The 25,473-nt window shown below is 34.7% G+C and overlaps 1 protein-coding gene across 1 annotated transcript in view; it reads right to left on the minus strand.

The window, feature by feature from the left end:
* The window catches only part of LOC132758088 (heat shock 70 kDa protein 12A-like), a 54,216-nt gene that overhangs the window by 22,756 nt on the left and 5,987 nt on the right, over positions 1–25,473 (minus strand). Inside the window, exons 2-5 of the mRNA XM_060749601.1 lie at positions 24,181–24,891; positions 23,695–23,751; positions 9,290–9,405; positions 7,873–8,196 (exon numbers count right to left, since the gene is read on the minus strand). Of these exons, the coding sequence (XP_060605584.1) occupies positions 7,873–8,196; positions 9,290–9,405; positions 23,695–23,751; positions 24,181–24,889 (1,206 nt within the window). The 5' untranslated portion in view covers positions 24,890–24,891. The remainder of the gene's footprint in view (positions 1–7,872; positions 8,197–9,289; positions 9,406–23,694; positions 23,752–24,180; positions 24,892–25,473) is intronic.

Here is a 25,473-nt window from a genome sequence, read left to right on the forward strand (position 1 = left end):
TGTACACCGGAAGCTCAAACATTCAGGAAACAGGAATGATTTAGGCAGAATTTTGGTTCATTTTCAATGTAAATATACTTCCGCAAACCGCAATGGAAAATTAAAATGCTAGTACGTCCGTTAAATTTGAAAGGAGAGAAATCACAATAAGCTTAATTTGTTTAGCAATCATGAATTCTTCAAAGACGATAATTATGGGACGATTATCGGTTACATTTTTTTTTTATTTGCGATCAATTAATTTTGATTAGCAGAAAGTTGATCGAATACGTATACTACACTGAGGTACGATATTTAAATAAATTGTTTATATTCAATAGTCTAGAGACCAATGTTTTCATGTCTATTTGTTTTTGTCCGATGGTGAAGAAATTAAATTTTATCTTTCTTCACTCAAACATTTGCTCAATTAAGATGACTAATGGAAAATGAACTCAAAGATTCGCAGAACTATATCATAATAAAGCATTATATTTATCATCAAAAAGATATGGTTTTACTACAGAGTGATGCTACACAAATAATACTTATAGTAAATATCATTGCCAGAAGAGAAAAACCTTGCAATCGGAAACCTCTCTAAACCGGAAATTGATGACGGCCAGAGCATTCCGGCTCAAAATCAATAATTTAATCTTCAAGGGAAAAGTCATTTAAGACCCTAGGTCACTTTAAATTTGATATACATAAAGATTGTATCCTAAAGAATGTTGTGAAGTCAATCAATTTGTTATTATAACACTCCTCCTGATTTTGTCACTGTACCTAAAGAAGAAACAAGAGAGCCATGATGGCTCACCTTATTATGATTGCTCAATCCAATTTATTTGGGCTGTGTGACCTAGTTTTTGACCACAGATAACCCATATTCGAATTCGACCTAGAAAACACCAAAACAACCTTTCTGACTATATTTCAGGATATTTATATATCACAACAGTAGCCCCCTAGAGTGTGGACAATGTTTTCCAATATTCAGGCTGTGTGCCCTAGTTTTTGACCCCTTTTGACCCATATTCAAACCTGACCTGGAAATCATCATAATATTTTTATTTACCAATTTCTAGAATATTTGGTTCAATATTTGGTTCAAAACAGTTGTCTCTAAAGTGTTAGCAAGGGTTTTTCATATCTGGGCTATAAGACCTAGTTTTTCACCCAACACAAGATGACCCATATTCAATAATCTAAACAACATTTCTGACAAATTTCCAGGATATTTGGATCAAAACAGTAGCCTCTAGAGTGCCAGCAAGTTTTTGCATATTTTCGCCTTGTGACCTTGTTTTGACCCCAGTTGTCCGACTTTCAAACTTGACCTAGAAATCATAAAAACAGCATTTCTGACTAATTCCCAGGTTACTGGAATCAAAACAAATAACTAGAGTTTTTACTAGATTTAAATGATTTTAGCTCCCGTGACCGAGTCTTTTATTCGAGATGACCCATGTTTGACTAATCCAAATTTCAAATCTGTTTGTCAAAAAGTAGGCTAAATCATGTCAATAATATCAAAAGAAGGACATCTAAACTCAAAATTCAATTCAGCTTAAAATTACAACTTTGGTCCAAATTTCTTGTTTGAACGTCAAAAAGCAAGAAAGTAGGTCAGATGATATGAAAAGTTAGCCAGCTGCTATCATTATTCAATACAGCATCAGTAATTTCACCCCTAGTCCAAATGTCAAGTCTGTATGTGAAAAAAAAAAAAAAGTAGGTCAAATGATTTCAAAAATATCAAAAGTAGGTAAGCTGTTACAAAATTCAATTGAGCATCAGCAATTACACCCTTGATCCAAAGTTCATGTACGTACGTCAAAAAGCAAAAACATAGGTCAAATGATTTCAGAAATATAAAAGTAGATTAGCTGCCATAAGACTTCAGTTCAGTATCATAACTTACACCCTTGGTCCAAATTCTAAAGTCTATACGTCAAAAAAGGAAAATAAACACAAAAAGAAGGTCCAATAATATAAAAATATCAAAGGATGGTCGGCTGATATCAGTATATGATTTGGCAACAGAATGTACATCCCTTGTCCAAATTTCGAGTATGTATGTCAAAAAAAGAAAGAAAAAAGAATGTCAGGCCATATCAAAAATATAACAAGTAGGTCAGCTGATATCGAAATTTAATTTGGCATCACAAATTACACCCCTGGTCCAAATTTTAAATCTGTTTGTCAGAAAACAAGAAAGTAGGTCAAATGATATCCATAACATCAAAAGTGGGGCAGCTGATATCAAAATTCATTTTGGCATTAGAAACTACACCCATGGTGTCAAGTCTATACGTCAAAATTTGATTCAGTATTAGAAATAACACTCTTCTAATTTTAAGAATAAATCTTAAAAAAACAACGAAAAAGTAGGTCAAATAGTGTCAATATATTGAGTAGGTCAACTGATTTAACATTGATCATTCTTTACGCAGTTAATATTTTAGGAGAATTATATACACTGACATACAACTGACTGCTCAAAGATTAATGCTATGATGCAATAATGTCCAAAAACAAGCGGTGAAAGTTATTTACCCAAATAAGATACATGTATGATTTTTGTAATAGTGGTGTTATGCTTCATACAAAATAACTGATGTTTAGACATTTTTTCACGGCAGAATATTTCTAAAATTTCTCTAGATACCAGCTCTAGCCTCGAAATTTCAGAGGAGAAATTTTAAGTTTATACTATATTTACATAATGAAAATCAATGACCCCCGGGAAATGGTCAATGTTGACACAAGGGCTATTATTTGAACAATCTTGGGTGAGGTCTTCTACACAACGTTTCATGCTAATATTTCAACCTCTAGTCTTTGTCAAAACAAATAAGATGGTTTGCTTAGGTATAAGAAAAAACAATAACCATTTTGATTCCATGGCTTTGCACTTTCCAGTACCGTCCATGAACAGGCTCAATCAAACCGAGCCTGCAACATTTTCAATTTTGTCGTGTTGGGCTTTCTTTAGGGATTCTGTATTTATTGCTCCGCGCCCACAGTCCATGGGCCCGGATTTGGTCAATAAATCCTTTCGATTTACAGCTAAAACAATGTAAAAGTACATCCGCATGCAAGAACTCCTTTCGATTTCTATATTGGTTTCCCCGTCGGTGATTCGCAGCATGTCATATTAATAAATGAGAACCGGAAAGCAGTTCTGCTGTACATGAATTTGAAAGCTATAAATAGCTATAAATGTTCTGATTTTTGACATTTGTGTTATAAATTTGTTATTTCCCTTTTTTAGTAGTACATGAAATTTAATTTGTTACATTTTGAATTACATTTACACACAGCATATCAAGTATACTATTAGTGATTGAATTTGTCAATATAAAGAAGATTTCAGGCAAAAGACCTTAAAAATTTTGCTTTTAATAATTATCTTTAATTTATATTTATGAAATTAAATGTTAATAATAACATGTTGATATATTGGTTGTTTTGAAATAATTAAACTTTAGTATGACAATGACAATGACAAAGAGTTTATTGATTCAAGGCCTCTAGCCCAAAACAACATAAACATAGCAATACAATTTCATACAATGGGATATAGTACATTATATCATTATGTTAAACAAAATCTTCTTACTATTTAGTGGTGTTTATCATATTTATTCATGTTCTAACTACATAATAATCGTTTTCTTTCTTCAAAGGCATGGAACACAAAACTTTGCCAAAATTTTCTATAATATTTTCAGCCTGACAACTCATTAAGATATTAAATTTATGAATATAGGATTAACAAAAATATTTGCTTGGTAAGTATTTTTGATCTTAAATTTTCATAAGCCGTACATACCATTACAAAATGATATTCTGTTTCTTCTGAAACTTTACATAAATTACATATACGCTCAGATCTCTCTTCTTGTCTATATCTACCTCTTTCAATATTTAAATCATGCGATGAAGTACGTAATTTTGCAAGTGCATTTCTAAATTTACGAATTAAAACAACAGATAAATATGTCTCATGGATAAATTCAGATTTATACAAACAATATGAATCTAACTTTTTACTTTGATTTATTTTTTCTTGCCAGTTCTGCCTATATTGATCTCTCATTCTATCTGTAAATATTTTTAGGAACAATTTCTTATCATCAACTCCCTGGTTATTCCAAACATATCCAAAACCATTTGTATATAGTAGTTGTTTAATGTTAGTAGCCCAATTTTTCATTCCATTCCTATCATATATAAGTAACATATTATAACATTGTTTCACATATCGATCATTTGGTAAACTTAATATCTTTAACCAATATACTAAAACTCTTGATGCAGTAGTTATGTACAATGGAAAACGGCCACAATCTCCTAAAACTGATGTATATAACGTTTTATTTCATAAGCGTCATTGGTACAGCTTACCACTTCGTAAAAAAAAAAAAAAATAATAAGGGTATGACTCGGTGATATGTTCGGGGGTCCGTACTCGACAGCGAAAGCTGCATTTTGTGGACTCACGAGCGGATGGACCCTCATTGAGCATAGGCTATAGATAGATATCATAATAACAACAGAAACTCTGATCTGCAGTTTGAACATGAAGTGTAATGTTTTTTATGAATGGTTTTAAAGCAATTCAACAAAAAATATATATTGATCTTCCAATAAATGAATTAACAATAGTTTTTTTAATATATTACCAATGTCAAATAGCTTTTATATTCTTTGTCTCGCACGAACATGATGTTAGTGAATTTCCTCATACCTACCTAAAATTCAGGTAACAGTCTTCTATTATATTGATAAATACTGTATCACCATGTAACGCGTGTATAACAAACAAACAAAAAATCCTGAATATGTTCTTTTTGAAATTCATCCCATTTTTTCATTCCAGAGTGTGACAGTGAGTACTTTTGTTATGGTCATTGGGTTTACTTTTATATGTTTCTACATGATCATTTTAGTGTTTTACTTATTTAACCTTTTGTAACCATGACAACTGTTAGAATTTCACTTGGCGGGGATTCATTTTATTTACACTGTCTCGTTTATAGGAACATGGTGGGGCTAAGAGCGAGGTTTGGTGCACCATTAACCGGTTTAAACTCCCCAGCAGTCATTATTATGCTGCTGACCGTTCCAAGGCGGCGCCCCACTGTGTTTCCTCAGATGTATGTCTATGTTGTTTCATACTGTTTTTGGTGACACTATGCTTTGTGTCCCTTGTTGTTTTCTCGTCTACGGTAAGTATCTTCCCCATTGCCTCTAGTTTTTATTTCTTTGATTAACCCCCCCCCGTTCCCGTTCCCCGGCCTCCTGTCCCCCTTCCCCTTTGTGGGCCTATTATTATATTCTTTGAATTCCTAATCGGTTAAAATTATTTATCATTTAATGATTAACGTGTTTTTGCCCTGTCCTTTTTATGTTTGGGGTCCGCCTGGGCTCCTTGCCATTGGTTCTTGTTGCTTGGTCATATGGGGGTTGCGTTCATTGAACGCCGCCTTTCCTTGTTGATCTTGTGTATCATATTTTCTACTTTCAGTATTGAAAGAAACCACTTTTTTTAATTTGACATGAAAAAAATGCATGTAATATTACTATGTTATAATATTAGTCCCTTTTGATACTATTTGTATATTTGTTACAATTATAATAATAAAAAAACAGGCTTTGATATTTTATAATCTTATGTTACTGACTACAGTTGTGACACAAACAGAACACAGTACAGTCGATTTTTTAAAACGTTTTTATACGCGCATAAGGGCTCCGATTTACAATTCTCAATTTCTAAGCATTTTTTTTTTATTTTTCGATTAGCGATGGTTACCTTATTTTTATTATTTTGTTTAAATACATTTTAATTTAACTATTTGATTTTAGTCTAACTGTAATAGGTCTTGAATATGTTTATCATTGATATAATGTCTCTTGAAATTCTTAAATAGAATGGTCGTATGCAGATTTTATGTGAATATTTGTAAATATGTATAAAAATGTATGTATACGAATGAGACAAAAATAAAGTATGAATATATATGTCACATAACATTTACAAGTCTTGTAAGTCTTGTTTGTATTCAATGGAATTACTTTCCTTACCAGGTAGGCATCAGTGAAAGCATTTTTTATATTAAATATCTTTCCCCTCTTTTTAATTATGGACAGTGCATAAGATAAGTATAATTATGCAAAAAATGGTTTACGAAACATTCGGAAAAATCTACAATAGTATTTAATCTGAATATAACATGACCTGTGCGTAGGAATAATTTGGTAAGGTATCTGTAATGAGCACATTGTTTTGCGCGGAGCTTCTCAATTGCTGCATTGCAGCAACATTTGTACTTGTCTATTTTATGACTTAAAAAAATTAGATGACGCATCAGACAAAATATCTAAGCCCTAGGCCTTGCACTTGAAGTATTTTAAAGATTTCATTAAAAAAAACTGGAAACAAAGTGATCCCTCGAAAGCATTAATCACAACAAAATCACATGAAATAGCAGACTCTGTTTGATTGAGTATGTACATGAATGATAATGAATACGTGCAACATCCCTCATGCACCCTAAATTAGCCTACCTGACCCAGATGTTCAATTGAGCAGAACGTTTTGAACAATTTAAGAAGAACTTCATGTTAGGAACATATCAGAAAATTTCATCAATTTAATATGGTCCAGTGGTTTCTGAGTAGAAGTCGTTTGTATAAAAAGTTGGCAAATGATGCCGGACGAACACTTGTGCTAAGGTTAGCTAAACGGGTGTTAACTGCCAATAAACACTAGATAGGGACACATGCATATACAGCTGTTATGTTTTTCCCTAATTATTAAAAACGTCTGCCTTGAAATAACAATCTTCTAAAGATTGCCAATATATCAAGCAAGACTTTCCTTAAAGATCGTTCAGCACGACATGATTGTTGTGCTTGTGGTATTTTTTTAGTTTTAAATTTTGGCATTTTCTAGTTGGGTGGTTCCAATATTCCTACTTGAATATTGTTGAATCACCCTTAGGATATGTTGCCTGCTTTCTAACTATGTATTTTGACGTCTTATCTGTGATATGCAGGCTTCATAACCTCTGATACCCTTTTAAAATTCCATTTTATTTAGTTCCGCCCATTGTTTTCTCGTTTAGGGCACATGCTTTTTATTATTGGGGACCATACGCCGCTTTTCATGGAATGGCACGGAAGTGTCACATTGAAGGTTCCATGATGACCGTCGTATGAACATATCTACGGATGTTTCCAAATTCAAAATTTTACCATTTCATGTTTAAATGTTGAATTCTGCTTAAGCCGGTGATAGGGGGCGTTGGTGGTAGTTTGCACTTTACAGTACCGTCCATGAACAGGCTAATTAAAATCAAACCGAGCCTGCAAAATTTTCAATTATGTCGTTTTGGGCTTTCTTTAGGGATTCTTATTTTCTCTATCGTTTATATTTTTAACTATGAATTGTAACAATGATATATGTATTCAAACATGTATTGTTGGTAACATTAGTAAATGCGCGTTTTATTATTCCTAACATATATAAAAGGCTTAGAACAGCCATGGTGGTAATACATCACTTAATAAAGCAGCTATAGATGATATATGGCTAGAAAATCCATGATTGGAGAAAAAATATATGTATATTTAAATGTACGGAAAGGAACTGTTCAAAAGCTTTTCACTTTGGACCACCTGTGGGTATGCAGAAGAGAAAAGAGTACAAAGGGCTCCTAACAATCACTATACACTAACTGTCCAGGCAACTTACTTTTTTTGTAAATTCATTATCAGATTAAAAAGAAATAATGAGTCATGCTTTAAACACAATAATATTAGAGACTGGAGATGTTATAGTATTTTTCATCCAGAGATAAGAATTCAAAGAATTATTACCTTCTTGTTGTATAGAAGTGTCTTGAAATGTCTAAAGAAATACCAGTTGTCATTTTCTCCACATCCACATTGCTCTGCATATCTTAATTCCGCATCAAAACCAAAACTGTGAAATTTCTGTCCTTCAAACAGCACAGCTGTCGTTGTCTTTTGTGTTACCCATGATTCTGACGCAAAAGAACTACACCTTATGTTGAGGGGATTAGTCTGGTACATATGTTTGAAGGAGAATGCGTAACCACTGTATGTTGTTCCAAAATCAATACCAGCAACTACTACTAATGCACCTTTTCGAGATACTTTTTCTGGGCAAAATGACACATGCTAAAAAAAAACAACCTCAAATTAAAAAAATACTCCCATGATCCACCACTTAGTGTTGTATTCTAGCATTCCCATTATAAAAAATTAAAATATTCTGAATATATTTGCTGATATCATGTCAGTGCATCAAGACAAGAAGAATAAAACACACTTATTTTATGCAGTTAGCAAGGTACGAAAAGGTCTTACTGCTATAAAATTTCTTGCAAGCTTCATAAACAATATATATTTGAATTTTTGCATATATATGTCATAATATATAATTAATTAGTTTCAATATTATCCATTCTACTATAACTATAAAAACTTATTGAGTGTTTTTAATGTTCAAAGTTAAATTCAGAAAATATCTGCTGATGGAACTTTAAATGTCCAACAAACCTAAAGGGGCATGCCCTTTCAAAAGCAAAATATATAATCTATATTCAAGTCACTTTTGACTAGCTTCATTATAATTTAAGATTTTTCTACAAAGATAACATAATTTTTAGTTTTCGTTTGTTACATACTAAATTTTGTACAAAAAGAACTGTTATACTTTCCTTCATACAAACGATTGGCCACATTCTCAGTAATGCAATTTCAACAAACATTGAATTAAACAGCCAATTATCTTTATAATGATTACTTCCATTTAGTCAAGATTATGACTGTAATGACTTAATTATAAGAAAACGGTTATGTGTCAAAAAGGATTCGTTAGGCAATCACCATTTATCCTGTATGTTAATCTGATTTTTTAACCATGTTGATGCATTTTCTTCATATCTTGCCACTCATGGAGTACAAGTAACAGACCTTTCTGAATGACTAACCAATTACTACCAATATCTCCACAAGTGACCGACTACAATCGCACATGTTTAAGAGAAGATTTGTACCAGCAATTCAAATCTCATTTTATTAAATATGCTAATAATCAGATCGTATGTGTTTATTCCCCTAAACAAACTAAAAGATTCTTATCTTTCAGAGAAAATGTTACATAATAGAAAACAAAATTTTGAACATCAGTCAAAAATGTTCAATTACCATATGTCGTCAGGCTGTAATAAATGATAAATTTTCATTTTAGAAATGTTAAAATACTTGCCTGTATTTTGTCTGATCTAGTTTCTGTAATTTGCAAGGACGAGTCATCGTAGGTTTGTATTTTATTCCCTATTTCTTTATTTTTTTCCTGCAGTTGATTTGATAAACTCCTGAAATCTACAAAAATATAAATGTTTGATATCAGAAGTTGCTTCAAAATATATAAAACTGCATTGTTAAAAACATGCTAGAGCAGACTTTTCTTTGACTTGCATCACACAGCACATGCAACTGTTTTGGCTCTATAACTTATATATCAGTTATTCATTGGAGTTACACCCAACACAATTCTAACAAGAGCACCACGTGGGGTGTTAACGCTGTGCTGGTAAGAGATGCAACAAGCAATTATGATAATGTTTATCAATATTTAAGCTAAAAAGGCACAACTCTTGAATAATGCGTTGAAAGGACTTTTTCAGGGGTTTCCATAAGATTATAGACAGAATAAAAACTATTCAAAGAATTTCTCTAAACTTTGCCTGTGGTTAGAATAGAATGATATAAATATTTCAAGCGAAAACAATTTCGAAATCTCTGATCTCATGTTTGAGTTATCTGCCTTACATATCATTTCAATTGCAGGTAACGTATACACACATAAACACAATTTTGTTTTTACCCCTGGATTATGTTTTTCTTTTGATTGTTGATTTCAATACATACTAGCATGTAATTCCATAACTTATTTTTATGAGTAATTCTATTTTTCAGGTTTGATCAAGGGACCAAAAAATCTTAAATCAGTAGTCTGCAAGTTGGATTTGTCACCTTGTCAACAGTATAGCCGACAGTTAGGCATCTTCTTCTTCGATATAGGTAACTTAAAAACACTGCTCTTGTACCTTTAACTTTAGTAATTTGAACTGTAACAAAGTTACTTCAGGATTAATAAAACCTTTTGTTATTATCAGAAGAAATAAGGGGATATAATAATAATAATATTAATAATAATAACTAGAACTATCGCTGAATGCGATCCATACCCCCACCAATGTCCTTGACAGAAGACGACTTTTCCCAATATTAAACTTTTTATAAGTCAATTTTTGACCTTAAAGTGTGGCCTTGACTTTCAGCTGGCACAAGGGTAAGATGGATTCTGCACATTGCCCAGTTGGGGTGAACAGTTGAGTAAAGTTTGAAGAAAATCCTTCCATTAGTAAAGAATTTATAAAGCGGACACAACATATTGTCTAGTATTAATTGTATGTAAATTTAAAGACTTTAAAAGGGGCTTAACTTTGTCAAAATGCAATACAGAGTTATTGAAACTTGACCTGCATATTGTAATTGTGACACCACATATATCTTTTAAGTTTCAAGCAAATACCTGTGCTAGTTTCAGAAATATTCAAGTACGTGTTAAAATTTAAGAACATTTTCTAAGTCAATTTTTGACCTTCAAGTGTGACCTTGACCTTAAGCCTGCACAAAGCTGACATGGATTCTGCACATAACCTTGTTGAGGTGAACATTTGAGTAAAGTTTGAAGAAAATTCTTCGTTTAGTGTAGGATTTATAGAGCAGAAACAACATATTGCCTAATATTTGATTGTATGTAAATTTGAAGACTCAAAAAAGGGGCTTAACTTTGTTAAAATGCAATACAGAGTTATGAAACTTGACCAGCATATCTTCATTGTGACCTTTCATATATATTTTAAGTTTCAAGCAAATTCCTTTTCTAGATTCAGAAATATTCATATAAATGTTAAAATTTAAGAATATTTTCTAAGTCAATTTTTGACCTTCAAGTGTGACCTTGACCTTAAGCCGGCAAAAGGGTGACATGGGTTCTGCACATTTCCTTGTTGAGGTGAACATTTGAGCCAAGATTGAAGAAAATCTTTCAATTAGTGTAGGACTTACAGAGCGGACATGACATATTGTGTAATATTTGATTGTTTGATATTTGACCTTCAATTGTGACCTTGACCTTGAGCTGACACATTGGCAACATAGGTTCTGTACATTCCCTTGTTAAGGTGAACATTTTAGCCAAGTTTGAAGAAAATCCTTCAATTATTGTAGGACTTACAGAGCGGACACGACATACTGTCTTATATTTGATTGTGTTTGATATTTGACCTTCAATTGTGACCTTGACCTTGAGCTGACACATGGGCAACATGGGTTCTGCACATCCTCTTGTTGAGGTGAACATTTGAGCAAAGTTTGAAGAAAATCCTTCAATTGGTATAGGAGTTATAGAGCGGACACGAAAATGGAGACGGACCGACGGACGGACGGACGGATCGACTCGACAAAGCGAATCCATTATAGCCCCCCCCCCCACATTTTGTGGTGGGGGTATAATATTAACAATAATTAACATTCATTTCAGAGTACCAGTTCTCTGATCTATCATTTTTCAAGTTACTAGTCCACAGCTTTTATAATATAAAAGAAATGACTTGGACAGAAATAAAGTATGCAAATTAACAAAAACAATTACTCAAAAAATAAATGCAGAGTAACGATTCTTGTGCACTGCACTTCAGGCCAAATGAAAAAAGCTTGCATACCAAAGTCGAATTCAATCAAGCTTTTAGTGTCCAAGTTATGCTCTGGACAAGCCTAGTAAGTAAAACATTAACAAAAATCATGAAGTACCGGTTTGTGTGCACTTTACTTCTCTCTAAATATGTTTTATCATCCTATGAAGTTTCAAGTCCGTAGCTTTAGCTTTTATAGTTTAGGAGAAATGACATGTACAAAAACAATATTTTGCACTACATCTTGGTTCATTTAAAGAAAAATGCATACCAAGTTTTGAGTCAATCCATTTAACTTATAGTGACTTAGATATGCTCCGGGAAAGCCTAGGGGACAATTAAAAAAGGCAATAAATACAATTGTGATGTATAAAGACCCGTTTTTTTTGCCATATTTTTTCTCAATAAAACTATATTATGGATTTAAAGTGTTTTTTGTTTAGGGAAAGGGGGTAAAAAAATTTTGAAAAATGCAAAGGGAAAATAAAAAGTAAAAGGGAAAATAAGATTTTTTTACTGCGCTTTGGGTCATTAAAAGAAACATGCATTTCAAATTTGGAGTCAGCCAAACTTAAAGTGACTGAGAAATGCTCCAGAAAAGCATAAGGGGAAGCTGCGTCGGCAATGACAAAAGTAACCTCTATATGCACAACTAGGGATGGTACTGATCATTGAACTGCGAAGTTTCATTGTTCAGGTTCTTGAACGATCCTTGAAGATCATTCAGCACGACATTGTTGTCGTGTATACATGTAATGTGCACTTTTTGTTATTTCTATTTGGCCTTTTTTCAACTTGGGTGGTTCCAGTATTCCTACTTGAATACTGTACAATCACCCTTAGGATATGTTGCCTGCTTTTTAAATTTGTCTTTCGACGTCTTATCTGTGATATGCAGGCTTCATTGATACCCAGGGTCCGCCTGGGCTCCTTGCCATTGGTTCTTGTTGCTGGGTCATATGGGGGTTGCGTTCATTGAACGCCGCCTTTCCTTGTTGATCTTGTTTATGCCCGCGTCACACTGTCCCGAAATTGGAACCAGATGGACACACGAATAAAGAAATGTTCAAATTCGGATCTGATCGTAATAACATCGGGTCATTCGTAAGGGCATCTTTTGTAATCGTATAACCCCCGGCTAAATTTTTCAGGCTCCGGCAGCAACTTCGTGAGCGTTCCTAAATTTTTTGGCATGCCAAAAAATTGCCGGAGGACATTGCGAAGGTTCATTTTCGTGTTCAGTTCGTATGCCAATTTTGCGCTTCGTAAGGCCTTCGTGAAGCCATCTTGTCGAATCGTATAGTATTCGTCTTTACTTCGTGTAATCATCGGTGCCATCTTGCAATTTTCGCCTCAAGAAGACAATACGAAGGAAATACGAAGATGCCCGAATGTTTTAGGAAGGCAACACGACTACGTGAAGCCCCCGCAATACCGTCATGTCGCCATCGTACTTTGGTACGATGCCATCGAGATGGGACCACGATGTGGGCGGAAGAAGCAAATTTGAGTGGCTCAATCAAATGTATCATGGTGGACGTATAAAAGACTTGCCTCAAACCATCTTCCTCATCAGTCAGTCCTGCACAACTCTATAGACAATACAAAAAAAGTTCCATTATTTGCAGTAATTAACAATAATTTTCACAATGGCATATTTTGACCAAAAAAATAAAACAAGAAAAAGAAGGCAGCAGCATTGCTACTATTAATAAACCTATATGGAACCATGATAAGCAGCTGTTACAGGTCCAACACCGCCTCTTACAGGTAAAACAATACTGAATTATTTAGTTTTGTCATTTCCTGCTATTTGCCTTTCCAGCATTCGACAATGTACTTATGTTATTTTGTTTTTATGTTTTAGAGCAGGGGTAAACCAAGGCGAAGGAAGAAACCGAGATCTGTGTGGGTCAGGAAATGGCTATCTGAGAAAAGAAGAGAAAAGTATGGCCACTACAGCGTTCTACTAAAGGAGTTGAAGATAGAAGATGAGAATTCCTTCTTTAACTATACAAGACTTCCCAGAGGTCTATACGATGAGGTCCTGAAAGTATCTTCCTCTTAGTCTCAAGCTGTCTATCACTCTACGACACCTGGCCTGTGGTGACAGCTATAAAAGCCTGTCCTACAACTTCAGAGTAGCTCCAAACACCATCTCCCTTATAATAAATGAAGTTTGCGATGCCATCAAAGCCGAGTTTGCTGCTGAGGTGATACAGTGTCCTACTACAAAGGAAGAGTGGACTGCCATTGCTGAGCAGTTTGAAAAGAGATGACAATTTCCACACTGCTGTGGTGCTCTGGATGGCAAGCATGTGGCGGTTACATGTCCTTGGAATACTGGTTCTATGTACAGACACTACAAGGGCTTCTTACTCTTCGTACTCACAATACGACGTCGTGTTCCCATCGCGTTGCCTTCGTGTGTCCTGCGTGTTAACTATTTGTTAAAAAAATTGCATCTTTTAGGTGACTTCGTGTGCGAATCGGATGCAATCGCGTAACCTTCGTGTTGGGCTTTCTTTAGGGATTCTGTATTTATCTATTTTATGATCACATCCGTGTTATTTGTGCCGTGTGGCGGCTGTAAAAAGTCTCCCCGTACATTTAATCAATGATGTTATATTTTCGATCCTTGAAGATCGTTCAGCACGACATCATTGTTGTGCTTGTGGTATTTTTAGTTTCAATTTTTTGGCACTTTCTAGTTGGGTGGTTCCAATATTCCTACTTGAATAATGTTGAATCACCCTTAGGATATGTTGCCTGCTTTTTAAATTTGTCTTTTGACGTCCTATCTGTGATATGCAGGCTTCATAACCTCAGATCCCCTTTCAAAATTTCATTTTATTTAGTTCCGCCCATTGTTTTCTCGTTTAGGGCACACGCATTTTTTTACTTGGGGACCATATGCCGCTTTTCATGGAATGGCACTACCGTGTCACATTGAAGGTTCCATGATAACCGCCATATGAACACATCTGCGGATGTTTCAAAATTCTAAATTTTACCAGTTCATGTTAAATGTTGAATTCTGCTTAAGCCGGTGCTAGGGGGCGTGGACGGTAACTTGCACTTTCCAGTACCGTCCATGAACAGGCTCAATCAAACCGAGCCTGCAACATTTTCAATTTTGCCGTGTTGGGCTTTCTTTAGGGATTCTGTATTTATCTATTTTCGGTAAGAATCGTGTGTTGATCGGATGCGATCGCGTGACCTTCTGTAGGAATCGTACTTGCTTCGGCATTTGATTGACTGTCGACTTATTTCGGGGCCAACTTCGCGCGAAATTAAAAATTCCTTATTCGTATGCACATCTGTTGTCAAATTCGGGACAGTGTGACGCGGGCATGATCATAATTCATAACCTCAGATCCCCTTTCAAAATTCCATTTTATTTAGTTCCTCCCATTGTTTTCTCGTTTAGGGCAAAAGCATTCTTTTACTTGGGGACCATACGCCGCTTTTCATGGAATGACACTACTTTGTCACATTGAAGGTTCCATTATAAGCGCCGTATAAACACATCTGCGAATGTTTCTAAATTCAAAATTTCACCGTTTTTGTGTTAAATGTTGAATTCTGCTTAAGCCGGTGTTAGGGGGGCGTGGACGGTAACTTGCATTTTCCAGTACCGTCCATGAACAGGCTCAATCAAACCGAGCCTGCGACATTTTCAATATTGTCGTGTTGGACTTTCTTTAGGGATTCTGTTCTACTATAGTTTGGTAATATGCACAACTAGGAACGGTGCTGATCACTCCTTTGATGTTTGATCTGTGAAAGCCGGGTGAGATTTTTCTATTGATAACCCTGGCGCCCATTTCGTGCAGCAATACGGGACACGCAAGTAATTTGCCTAACCAGGGATTGTTTTGTGAAATTAGGTCAAAATCTTACAGGTAGTACATTCTTAAAATAGATAAATACAGAATCCCTAAAGAAAGCCCAACACGGCAAAATTGAAAATGTTGCAGGCTCGGTTTGATTGAGCCCGTTCATGGACGGTACTGGAAAGTGCAAATTACCGTCCACGCCCCCTAGCACCGGCTTAAGCAGAATTCAACATTTAAACGTGAAATAGTAAAATTTTGAATTTAGAAACATCCGCAGATGTGTTCATACGGCGGTTACCATGGAACCTTCAATGTGACACTTCCGTGCCATTCCATGAAAAGCGGCGTATGGTCCCCAAGTAATAAAAAGCGTGTGCCCTAAACGAGAAAACAATGGGCGGAACTAAATAAAATGGAATTTTGAAAGGGGATCAGAGGTTATGAAGCCTGCGTATCACAGATAAGACGTCAAAAGACAAATTTAAAAAGCAGGCAACATATCCTAAGGGTGATTCAACATTATTCAAATAGGAATATTGGAACCACCCATATAGAAAATGCCGAAAAGTTGAAACTAAAAATACCACAAGCACAACAATAATGTCGTGCTGAACGATCTTCAAGGATCGAAAATATAACATCATTGATTAAATGTACGGGGAGACTTTTTACAGCCGCCACACGGCACAAATAACACGGATGTGATCCTAAAATAGATAAATACAGAATCCCTAAAGAAAGCCCAACACGGCAAAATTGAAAATGTTGCAGGCTCGGTTTGATTGAGCCCGTTCATGGACGGTACTGGAAAGTGCAAATTACCGTCCACGCCCCCTAGCACCGGCTTAAGCAGAATTCAACATTTAAACGTGAAATAGTAAAATTTTGAATTTAGAAACATCCGCAGATGTGTTCATACGGCGGTTACCATGGAACCTTCAATGTGACACTTCCGTGCCATTCCATGAAAAGCGGCGTATGGTCCCCAAGTAATAAAAAGCGTGTGCCCTAAACGAGAAAACAATGGGCGGAACTAAATAAAATGGAATTTTGAAAGGGGATCAGAGGTTATGAAGCCTGCGTATCACAGATAAGACGTCAAAAGACAAATTTAAAAAGCAGGCAACATATCCTAAGGGTGATTCAACATTATTCAAATAGGAATATTGGAACCACCCATATAGAAAATGCCGAAAAGTTGAAACTAAAAATACCACAAGCACAACAATAATGTCGTGCTGAACGATCTTCAAGGATCGAAAATATAACATCATTGATTAAATGTACGGGGAGACTTTTTACAGCCGCCACACGGCACAAATAACACGGATGTGATCCTAAAATAGATAAATACAGAATCCCTAAAGAAAGCCGATCAAAAACAAGAGGGCCATGATGGCCCTGAAGTCGCTCACCTGTATATAGGCCCCGGAGCGGGGCCGGTTTAAACCCCAGGGCTTTTATTTAAACAAACTTTGTAGACACCCATTAGAAGACATTTCATGCTTAACATCTAAGGTCTAGCTGGTCAAGTTCTTTTCTTTACACATATAGATAAAGACAATAACACACACCTGCGGCAGGGCCAGTTTTAACCCAAGGGCTTTTGTTTGAACAATCTTTGTAGACACTTACTAGAAAATGTTTCATGCTTAATATCTAAACTCTAGCTATTCGGGTTTTTTCAAAGAAGACTTTTAAGTTTTTGCTATACACATATAAGGAAAATCAATGTCAGCCAAGGCGGGGCCAATGTTGACCCCAGGGCTTTTATTTGAACAAACTTTGTAGACACACACTAGAAGATGCTTCGTGCTTAATATCTAAACTCTAGCTATTTGAGTTTTTTCAAAGAAGATTTTTTTAAGTTTTTGTATTATAACACATATAAGGAAAAGGAATGTCACCCCCGGGGCGGGCCTATTTTGACCCCAGGGCTTTTATTTGAACAAACTTGGTAGACACTTACTAGAAGATGTTTCATGCTTAGTATCTAAACTCTAGCTCTTTGGGTTCTTTAAAAGAAGATTTTTTAAGTTTTTACTTTATGCATATAGGGAAAATCAATGACCCCACTGGGGCGAGGCCAATTTTGACCCCAAGGCTTTTATTTGAACAAACTTGGTAGACACCAATTAGAAGATGTTTCATGCTAAATATCTTAGCACTAGTTCTTTAAAAGAATTTTTTTAAAGTTTTTACTATATGCATATAGGGAAAATCAATGACCCCCTGGGGCGGGGCCAATTTTGACCCCAGGGCTTTTATTTGAACAATCTTGGTAGACACTCACTAGAAGATGTTTCATGCCAAATATCTAAGCTCTAGCTCTTTGGGTTTTTTTAGAAGAAGATGTTTAAAGTTTTTTCTTTTGGTTGCCATGGCAACCAGAGTTCTGCATGGAATGGAATTCTTTGAACAACTTTGTTAAGGATTCACACAAGGAACATCCCTGTGAAGTTTCATTATGATCTGCCTTATGGTTTCAGAGGAGATGTCGTTTGAAAAGTGTGAACGGACAACAGACGACGGACGAAGAGTGATCCTAATAGCTCACCCTGAGCATATGCTCAGGTGAGCTAAAAAATCGTTTCAGCCTTGGCGGCCATTTTGTGCAGCAAAATAAAAAGTTACGGGAATATGCACAGCTATGTATGGTAATCTGATCACTCCTGTAAAGTTCGTTTTAGTCTAATCAGCAGTTTGACCTGTGAAGACAATTTCTTGTTATATGTAGCAATTGTGTGCAGCAAAGCGAATCATGCCGGCCATATGCACAACTAAGGATGGTCCTGATAACTTATGCAAGGTTTCACTAATGGTCTGACCTGTGAAAGCCGGACAAGATTTTCCTATTTCAAAATCTGGCAAGCCATTTTTTGCAGTGAAAAAGAAGTCCCCCCATGTGTAAACTTTTGGGTGGTCCTGATTCTCTTTGAAGTTTATTTAAAATTACAAGCAAATTTTTTGCAGCGAAGCGAAAGTGTCACCAACTCATCTCAGTGATATTTTTTTTTTTACAAATTTTAAAAAGTATGTCTGGTCACACTTGTTGTTTAGATTCAAGTTTGAATCCTTTCCATAAACAAGAAAGAGAGCCATGATGACCCTGAAATCGCTCACCTGGAGATAGAACTCTCCAGGCCAAGGAAATAGTAATATTGTAAACTATAAACAAAAGCAGATATAAAATTGTAATCTTATACTGATATCACAAATTCATATTTGTATCTGAAATAGAGCATGTGTAAAAACATACTGGTTGTTATTGCTAAGGGAAACAGTAGTTCCAAAAGATGTTTACATACAAATTGTATACGAAAAATCAATGAATTTGCCAGGGCTTTGATTTGATCAAACTTTGTAGACACTCACTAGAAGACGTTTCATGCGAAATATCTACGCTCTAGCTAAAAGGATTTTTAAAAAAAGATTTTATAATTTACATATAAGGAAAATCAATAACCCCCTTGGGCAAATTTTGACTCCGAGGTTATATTTGAACAAACTTGGTAGACACCCATTGAAGGTGTTTGATGTTTAATATCTAAAATCTAGCTCCTTGGATTTTAAAATAAGGTTTTAATATATACATATAAGGAAAATCAATTACTCCCGGGGCTGGGCTTATTTTGACTAGTTTGGTAGACACCCGGTAGAAGATGGCTAATGCCAAATATCTTATCTCTATTTCTTTGGGTTTTGTAAAGAAGTTTAAATGTGTTTTCTTACAGTTGGTAAGGCAACAATAATTCTCAATTCTTTAAACACTTTTAAAGGTGCCAACCAAAGGAACATTTTTGTGATGGTTGGATAATTAGACCTAGTGGTTTATTAGGAGATGTTGTTAAAGGTAAAACAAATACGCAATTGCGGACGAGGGACGGGCGGACGAATTGTGATCACAAAATCTCATCTTTTCACTTTGTGACAGGTGAGCTAAAAATGTAAATGTTTATATATAAAAAATGATTTATGCATGTAGAAGTTTTGCTCCGGACAAGCCTTTTTCAACTACCTCTAGATAACGTTTAATAAAAATCCCCCCAAACGTGTAGAAGATTTGCTCTCGACAACATCTTGATATTTGATCATCTTCAGTGACCATATATTGACCTAAATTTTAAGTGTCACAGATGTTCATGATAATGACCATTTTTTGTGTTACAACCCCTTAATAGAATATGACTTCTATATTTTTGTATGACCACAATAATGTGACATTGACCTTAGCCGCTAGGACCTGAATTTTACGCGCATCACAGCCATACAATGGTGAACATTTGTGCCAAGTAATATTGAAATCCCTTTTTCCATGCAGAAGTTTTGCTTTGGGCAAGCATTTTTGAATTACATATAAGTGTAACCTTGACATATGACCTAAAGACCTGGTTCATGCGCGCTACACAGCTTCTCATAGTGGTGCACATTTCTATGAAGTTTCATAAAAATCCCTGCATGCGTGTTAGAGATATGCACTGGATAAAATCTGAATATTACATCATATTTAGTTATCTTAACCTTGCAAATATTAACATAAACTACAATTGTCAAAGATGTTGTCATGATAATGACCACTTGTGTTCTGATCCGTCAATAATTGATGACTAAATGGTCCCTATACACATTTTCATATTTTTAATCAAACCCATATAGTGTGACCTTGACCCTGTCCGCTACGACCTAAATTTTGCGCGTAACACTCCAATTCACAATTATATTGAAACCTTGTGCGAAGTAATATTGAAATCCCTCTTTATACGTAGACTATTTCCTTTGTACAAGCATTTTTCAATGACGTCTAAGTGTGACATTGACCTTTCACGTAGAGACCTAGTTACAACAATTCTCAAAGTGGTGAAAATTTCTATGAAGTAATAAAGATCCCTCTTTAGATGTAGGAGTTATGCTGCAGTCAAAAATGGACGCCATCTGTCTGCCTGACTAACCGCCCGCCCCGGGCGTTACTATAATACCACACGTTATACTGATTTATTAAAAAGTTGTAGCCAATTAAAGCAAAAATCAGTGAAATAAAATAATTTGATTTTAAAGGTCAGTCATACAGGAGTCACTGTCATTTTGAGTTTGATATACATGATGGTCTTAACCTTAAAGATGACATTAATATGAAGTTATTCCACTTAAAATCTTTTAGTGAGTTACAGAAACAAGAGGGTCATGATGGCCCTGAAATCTCAAACCTAAATGTAAAAACTCTTCATGGCAAGGAACAAGTTATATTGTTAACTATCAAAAGCAGATATAAAATCTAAATCTCATAAAGTTCATATTTGTACCCGAATAGTGAATGTGTGAAAACATTACTGGTTACGTAATGTATAAGGAAAATCGATGACCCCCTCGGGCGGGGCTTATTTAAACCCAAGGGCTTTTATTTGAACAAACTTGTTAAATACCCGCTTTAAGATGTTTCATACTGAATATCTAAGCACTAACTCTTTTGTTTTTGTGTTTTTAATGAAGATGTTTTAACATTGAACTATATACATATAACTAAAGGAAACTCAATGGCCCTGGGGCCGGACATTTTTTTATTATTTCTGCATTGAAATAAATTCTTTGGAAGAAATATAAAGGTGACCACCACAGGAACATTCTGTGAAGTTTGGATGTAATTTGCTTAGTGACATAAGAGGAGACGCCGTTTAAAGCGTTTAATTTAAAGCAACATGCCTCCAGATTTATGCTTATGTTCACGAAAATTTTGAAAATGTATTTGAAAGTAAAATACTGTGAAAAGACCAAAGAAAATAATTCACACATTGCAAACGGCACTTACAATCTACGTTAATTACCAAAACGAGGTCAAAAAAAGCATAAATACCTCTTTCTGCGTTAGTAACGCAGACGAATTATAGTGATTGATACTGCAAAATCAGTCATAAATCGCACATAACATGAATTAACTAAATATTGAATCTTTTTACCTTTCTTAAGATCTTAATACATTTTTCTAAAAATTGAATGTCTTGAAATATTTTGGCTCATCTGGAGGCATGCAGCTTTAAAGTAAAAGTTAAGGGACGGACAGACAACGAACGGAGGTTGTACAGACAACGGACATACTCAAGAAGAGTTGTGATCACAAAAGCTCGCGTTGTTATTTTGTAATAGGTGAGATAAAAAAGAAAAGTTCATTAATTTGTCATTGACAGTCAAGGTAAAAAAGGTCAAGGTCACATTTTAATTATATTCAATATGTTTGTTCGGAAGCAAGTCTTGTTTGGTCCAAATATAAATATTACTGTAAATGATTTAATTTAACAAAATTATGACATTTTTAAGCAAAATTCAATAATTTGTCCGTGACGGTAAAGGTCAATTCAAGCTCAAAGCCAGTTCAACCTTTGAAAAAGTATTTTCATTTTTTCCCAAGTATGAAGATAAGCCTTTGGTTAACTAGAAGGGTTTTTATCACAAAAACATATGTCTCTCAATACTATGTATGATCCTGATCACTCCTGTGAATTTTGACGGAAATCCCGCCAGCAGTTTGATCTGTGATAGCGGGGCAGGAATTTTCTATTTCAGCTCTGGCAGCCATTTTGTTCAGCGAAGCAAAACATGCCAGCGATAGATATAGTATTGATCACTCGTGAAATCTCACCAGTAGCCTGTCCTGTAAAAGCCGAACAAGAGTTTTTATTGTATATAGCTCCGGCGGGCATTTCATGCAGTAAAAGGGATCATGCCGTGATATGCACAACTAGGGATGGTACTGAACACTCCTGTAAAGATTTGTTGAAATCCCACTAGTAGTTGAAAGCCGAACAGATTTTTCTGTTTTACAAGCTTCTGTGTATCTTGCAAAACACAAAAAACACCCTTTTATTCAAGGGTCATTACTCCGCCAAAACTCTTTCAAGCTGAAAACCCGTGTAAAATGCCCAATTAGTCGACCTGTAATAAATCCTGTAAAGTTTTATTGAAATTGAATGACAGGTATATACAACAGTCAAGACAAACTTAAAAAAAGATAAGACTTATTTAGGGCCTAAATTTGACAAAAGATATTGATTAAGAAAATGCTGAAAATATGCTCAACTAGACTTAGTACTGATCATTCCTGTAAAGTGTGGATAAAATTGCTGAAGTAGTTTTTAAGGATTAGTCAAGACAAGTTTTGTGACTGACAGAAAGACGTGCCCAAAGTTTGGTATTTTATTAGGTGGTTCTCTGTTGCTCTTTTAGCCTTATAAGAGAAAAAGTAGCCAGATAAGAGCTTACTGAATAAATAGCTTCAAATGACATTAACTGTTACCTATTGTTCCTATAGCCCCTTAAGTATCTATATGACAGACGGACGTACTTACAAAATGGTGTTTTTATTTAATCTTTTTAGTCCTTTTATAGTCAAACAGGGCCTTAAAAGACACACAAGAGCAAACGGAATGAATTGGATCAAAGCAAATGTACCGTTTCCTATTGTTCTCTTAGTCAAACAGGTACCTCTGTGTTTTTGTGGAAGGACTGATAGAAAAACAACTTATAAGTGATCCCTGTATGTCGCCACTACTCCGGTAGAAGCGACACAAGAAAAACCCAATTTGCAACTGAAATCTAGTTTTGGCCAATATTTCAGTTATAACGTGTATGTCATATTTACATTTTGGGACTACTTTCTCATGTGTTTTTTTTGTGCAGTCTGTATCTTCAGCTTTTCATTTCATTATCAGAAACCATTTCTTTCTTTAAGACAGATCAAGATGACTGTGATTAATCATGCATTTAACTTAATCAATGTATTCCTGGGGTCATTCAATTGCAACTGCGTAGCACATGGGAATTTTTATTGTTCTTTTCTTGAACGAAAAATTAAACAAAAGTTGTTGTTTTTTCATTTTATGTGAAATGCGGAGATTACATATTTTCACATAACAAGACAAAATTCAATTTATTTCACTAGCCATTCCCGCTTGTGAAAATATCTACAACTGTATAATATTTTGTAAAAATATCTTCCATATTTCACTGAAACAGAAAAAAATATGTTACAATCTGTGAAATTATAACCAAAATAAAAACATTCTACAATTATTCCTTACCGTCACTTGATCTGCTCCCTTGATCTTTGAAATTTTGATACAACCATTTCTGTAAGGCTGAAATAAGTCTGGTTAATTTACTGCAACTCCTAATTTTAATTTGGGTCGTCATGCACATTGTTGGAATTCCCAGAAATCAAGATTATCTTACTCTTTGCCTCTTTCTCATGGATTCCATTTATATTTTGTAAACAAAATGTCAATATTAAAGAGCTTACTTTTAATTATGTAATCATTATATTACACTTGATAAGAAAATGAATATCTTATTTTTGTATCATTTATTTGATTGTATTATGATAACACAAACAATAAGGAAAAGTATATCTGTCTTTTTTCAAGGAAGCTACAATCTTAGAATCATTAAATTACTTTGTAAAATATGTTTTAATCAATTCTTTAACAATATAACCATCCAAAAATATAGAAAAACATTGTATACCATACAATCTACGGTTTATAATATACTTAGAAAAAAAGACTCACTTTCTATTTGGCTTTGTACATTTGTCAACGCTTTGAAGTTATTACACTCTGCATCTTCTATTTTCTCTATCCCTTTTGTTATACTTCTCACATCTTGCTTGACATCTAGTATTTCCTTTGTTAAACTATCTTTTGTTTCTCTGAGAACACTTAAAACAGTTTGAAACAAGTCGTCAGTGTCTTTTGCCTCTTGTAATCTATGAATCGCAGAGTTTAAATCTAACACGCCAGTAGTGAAAGCTTTAATGAAGCCATTGCATTTGATCTTTACATTTTGATCAAAGCTCTCAGCTAAATGTTTTATGGCATCTTCAAGTTGTTTTCGAACGTCTTCATATTTTTCAACACATAAGGAAGCAGATGAGCTGTGAGCAAGAACCTCATGTCTTATGAACTTGATATCCTTCAAGATTTGCTTTTCTTCATCAGTCAATGTTGATCTAAACAGCAGAAGCATAACACCAATAATCATTTGAATATCCCATTTATGAATATCGGTTTTGTCAAATCCACCATTTGGAAAAAACTTTTCCATTTGTCTTTTGTGAAACTCATGCTGCAACTTGTTTTTCCACGTCTTAAGCAAATGGTCAAGATCGCCACCATTCTTAAGGAGCTCTCGGTTGAAGACTTTTTTGCAAATATAGGTACTACCCTCTAACAAAAGTAGTATAATCCTAAGGTAGTTTTCGTTGTCTATTGTAACCATGGCTATAATAAGAAAAATGATAATTTTTATTATTTTGCTGTAAACCATTATTACATATATTTCATTTTATTCATTAAAAACATGGTAAATACATTTATTTTAGAATTAAAAAAATCCTTAAGAGTTATCGAACTAGGTAGTATCTAAATGTATTCATAAGTACAGCTATCATAGTAGCCACGTAAAATTGTTTCTCTATGTAGAAAATGCACATTCAAAATTTGTCTTCCATGGTCCATCAAACCGTCTACCAGATAAAACACTGCATATAGTTAGCTACATTAATTCAGGAACTAAACATTTTGTCGTTTTTCAATACAATGAATGCACTCTCGTGGCATATTATACAGATTCTTAAAAATGTTTGAGATGTTTCCAAATTAAAGTAACATGACTGCGTTTGTGAAATATTGCTATACCACTTCATTAAATACAACACTAAATAGTAGGGACAGAATAGAGGAAGTTTTTGCACCCGGACATAATTATAGCAATTGAACTGTCCGTTGTTAATCCGTTTGTCCGTACAAGCTTAACATAAACCAGGAAGTTGGTTTCATCTTAAGTTCTACCTGTACCAATTG

The sequence above is a fragment of the Ruditapes philippinarum genome, unplaced genomic scaffold (genome assembly GCF_026571515.1).
Source record: "Ruditapes philippinarum isolate M1 unplaced genomic scaffold, ASM2657151v2 ctg4303_1_1_1_1, whole genome shotgun sequence".
NCBI lineage: Eukaryota > Metazoa > Mollusca > Bivalvia > Venerida > Veneridae > Ruditapes > Ruditapes philippinarum.